Consider the following 2,980-nt stretch of genomic DNA (forward strand, 5'->3'; position numbering starts at 1 on the left):
TGTGACCCTGGGGGTAGGGTGAGGGGTCAGTGCTGTGACCCCAGGGAGGGGGGGGGGGGGGAAGGCTGTTTTCCTCCTTCAGCCTCTCCCCACCCTCACTACTGTTTGTCACTTGTATGTCCCCAGGACTGAATGAACATGGGAAGACTGTTTGTTGGCAGACTTCAGGTTGGACAGCACGGATCCTACAGCACGAAATGGACCATTTAAACGGGCAGCTCTACATCGACAAAATGGACAGTGGAACCTTTGAGAACCTGCACTGGATGGAAGAAAATGACTGAAGTTGATGATGTGTCACAAAGGCACTGGTGACATCCCCAGCAGCTAATGAAACAAGCTCATGGTTGATCAGTGAACAACAATCAAAAAGCCCCTGTGTTTGACAAACATTGATTGGTAAACATTCACTCATGATACTGGGTAAAATTTAAAATGCAGCCTTAGGAATCAGCAACTTTGTAAAACTGATAAATTAAAACCAGAGTGCAATTTAAATCTTGGCTATGAACAACCACAACTTATTTCATTCAAGATTGGGGGTGGGTGGGGGGAAACGGGATGCATAGATACTTCTGGAATTACTGTCCTTTCTTGGCAAATTGCAGACTCTTCAACGGAGTTTGAATTTAAATTAGGACTGCACCTGATACCCAGCGGATTAACTTTAAAAGTGGGTAGTGAAACAGTGAACCTCTGGAATACTCTGGTTCCCTGAGTTGCTGCAGTCAGTCATGCTATAATTCACAAAACTGAGAAATGAACATATCTGCTATCTGCCTCTTGCCATTCACACCTTGTATTTGTATAGTCTTTTAAATTACCGGCCAAGACCACAAATGAACCTGAACTCAGGATAATTATTGTATTGAACCTGTACAGATACTTTAGAGAAACAGTATAATCTCACCATCCCGTTGTTTCGCTGTAGCTCTGCATCCAATTGTTTCAGCTGCCTTAACTGGTTCTCAAATATTTCACTAAACATTCAAGGCTGTTGGCCCAGCGCTGGAAAGTAGGCCTAGTGTAGATTTAGTCTAGCTTTGGTGGTACAGACTTGATGGGCTGAAGGGCTTCTTCTGTACTGCATGAACCTATGATTAAACCACTTGTGTTGTCAAGTACTACCACCCTCAACTCTGCACAAAATTTCTGAAGTCTACATTTAAATTCAAGTTACACTTGTTTTCTCCCAAGCGTGTTACTCCATACATTGGGCTAAAAGAGGTAATGAAATAGCTTTAGCAAGCAGAATTTAGGAGAATCCCAAAGCATTTTATTCTTATATAAGAAGCAAGCAGGTAACTAGAGAAAGGATTGGTCTACTAAAGGATAATGAAGGAAGGCTGTGTGTCAAACCTGAGGGAATGGGTGAGATTCTGAATGATTACTTTGCATCAGTGTTCAGAGGAAAGGAACATGAATGTTGAGATTAGAGACAGACGTTTGATTAGTCTGGATCACGGTGATATAAGATGTGCTGGGTAGGCTACAGGTTATTAAGGTGGACAAATCCCCAGGACCAGATGGGATCTATCCCAGGTTGCTGAGGGAGTTGAGAGGAAATAGCTGGGGCCCTGACAGTTATCTTTGTGGCATCCTTAAACACAGATGAGGCGCCGGAAGACTGGAAGGTTGTTGTCCCCCTGTACAAAAAGGGTAGTAGGGCTATTCCGGGTAACTACAGACCAATGAGTCTGATGTCAGTGGTGGGAAAGTTACTGGAGAAAGTACTAAGTCATGCGATCTATTTATATTTAGAAAAGAATGGGCTTATCAGTGATAGGCAACATGGTTTTGTGCGGGGGTGATTGTGCCATACCAACTTAATAGAGTTCTTTGAGGAAGGGACCAAGTTGATAGATGAAGGAAGGGCTGTTGATGTCATATACATGGACTTTAGTAAGGCATTTGATAAGGTTGCCCATGATAAACTAATAAAGTGAAGTCACATCGTGTGCAGGGTGTTCTAGCTAAGTCGATAAAGAACTGGTTGAGCAACAGGAGACAGAAGTAGTTGAAGGGAGTTTCTTGAAATGAAGAAAGGTGACCAGTGGTGTTCCATAGCAATCAATGCCAAGGCCACTACTGTTTGTGATAAACATAAATGATCTGGATAAGGGCACTGTTGGTACAATTAGCAAGTTTGCGGATGACACGAAGATTGGTGGAGTAGCAGAAAGCATAAGGGACTGTCAAAGAACACAGGAGAATATAGATAGACTGGAGAGTTGGCAGATGGAGTTCAATCCAGACAAATGTGAGGTGATGCATTTAGGCAAGTCTAATTCTAGAGTGAATTACACAGTGAACTTTTTGGGAAAGGTTGATGAGCAGAGAGATCTGGGAGTGCAGTTCCATTGTACCCTGAAGGTTGCTGCACTGGTGGATAGAGTGGTCAAGAAGGCATATGGTATACTTGTCTTCATTGGACGATGTGTTGAATATAAGAGCTGGCAGGTCATGTTAAAATTGTACAAGACATTGGTTCGGGCGCATTTAGAATACTGTGTACAGTTCTGGGTGCCACATTACCAAAAGGATGTGGATGCTTTGGAGAGGGTGTAGAGAAGGATTACGAGGATGTTGCCTGGTATGGAAGGTGCTAGCTATGAAGAGAGGCTGAGTAGGTTCGGTTTGTTTTCGTTAGGAAAAAGGAGATTGAGGAGGGACCTGTTTGAGGTTTACAAAATCATGAAGGGTATAGACAGGGTGGATAGAGACAAGCTTTTTCTCAGGGTGAAGGATTCAATAACGAGGGGTCACACTTTCAAGGTGAGAGGTGAAAAATTTAAGGGGGAAACACGCAACAAGTACTTCAAGTGGTGGGTGTCTGGAACGCATTGCCAGCAGAGGTGGTACAGGCAGGCGCAGGTAGATTAATTTAAGATGTGTCTGGACAGATGCATGAGTAAGTGGGGTGCAGAGGGATACAGATGCTTAGGAATTGGGCGACAGGATTAGACAGTAGATTTGGATC

General features: G+C 43.5%; 1 protein-coding gene across 1 annotated transcript in view; it reads left to right on the top strand.

The window, feature by feature from the left end:
• Positions 1 to 498, top strand: part of pdf (peptide deformylase, mitochondrial) — a 1,575-nt gene extending 1,077 nt beyond the window's left edge. The window contains exon 2 of the mRNA XM_043706457.1: positions 127 to 498. Coding sequence (XP_043562392.1) covers positions 127 to 284 — 158 coding nt within the window. The 3' untranslated portion in view covers positions 285 to 498. The remainder of the gene's footprint in view (positions 1 to 126) is intronic.
• Positions 499 to 2,980: the final 2,482 nt, after the last annotated feature.

Source organism: Chiloscyllium plagiosum, chromosome 17 (genome assembly GCF_004010195.1).
Source record: "Chiloscyllium plagiosum isolate BGI_BamShark_2017 chromosome 17, ASM401019v2, whole genome shotgun sequence".
Classification (NCBI taxonomy): Eukaryota; Metazoa; Chordata; class Chondrichthyes; order Orectolobiformes; family Hemiscylliidae; genus Chiloscyllium; species Chiloscyllium plagiosum.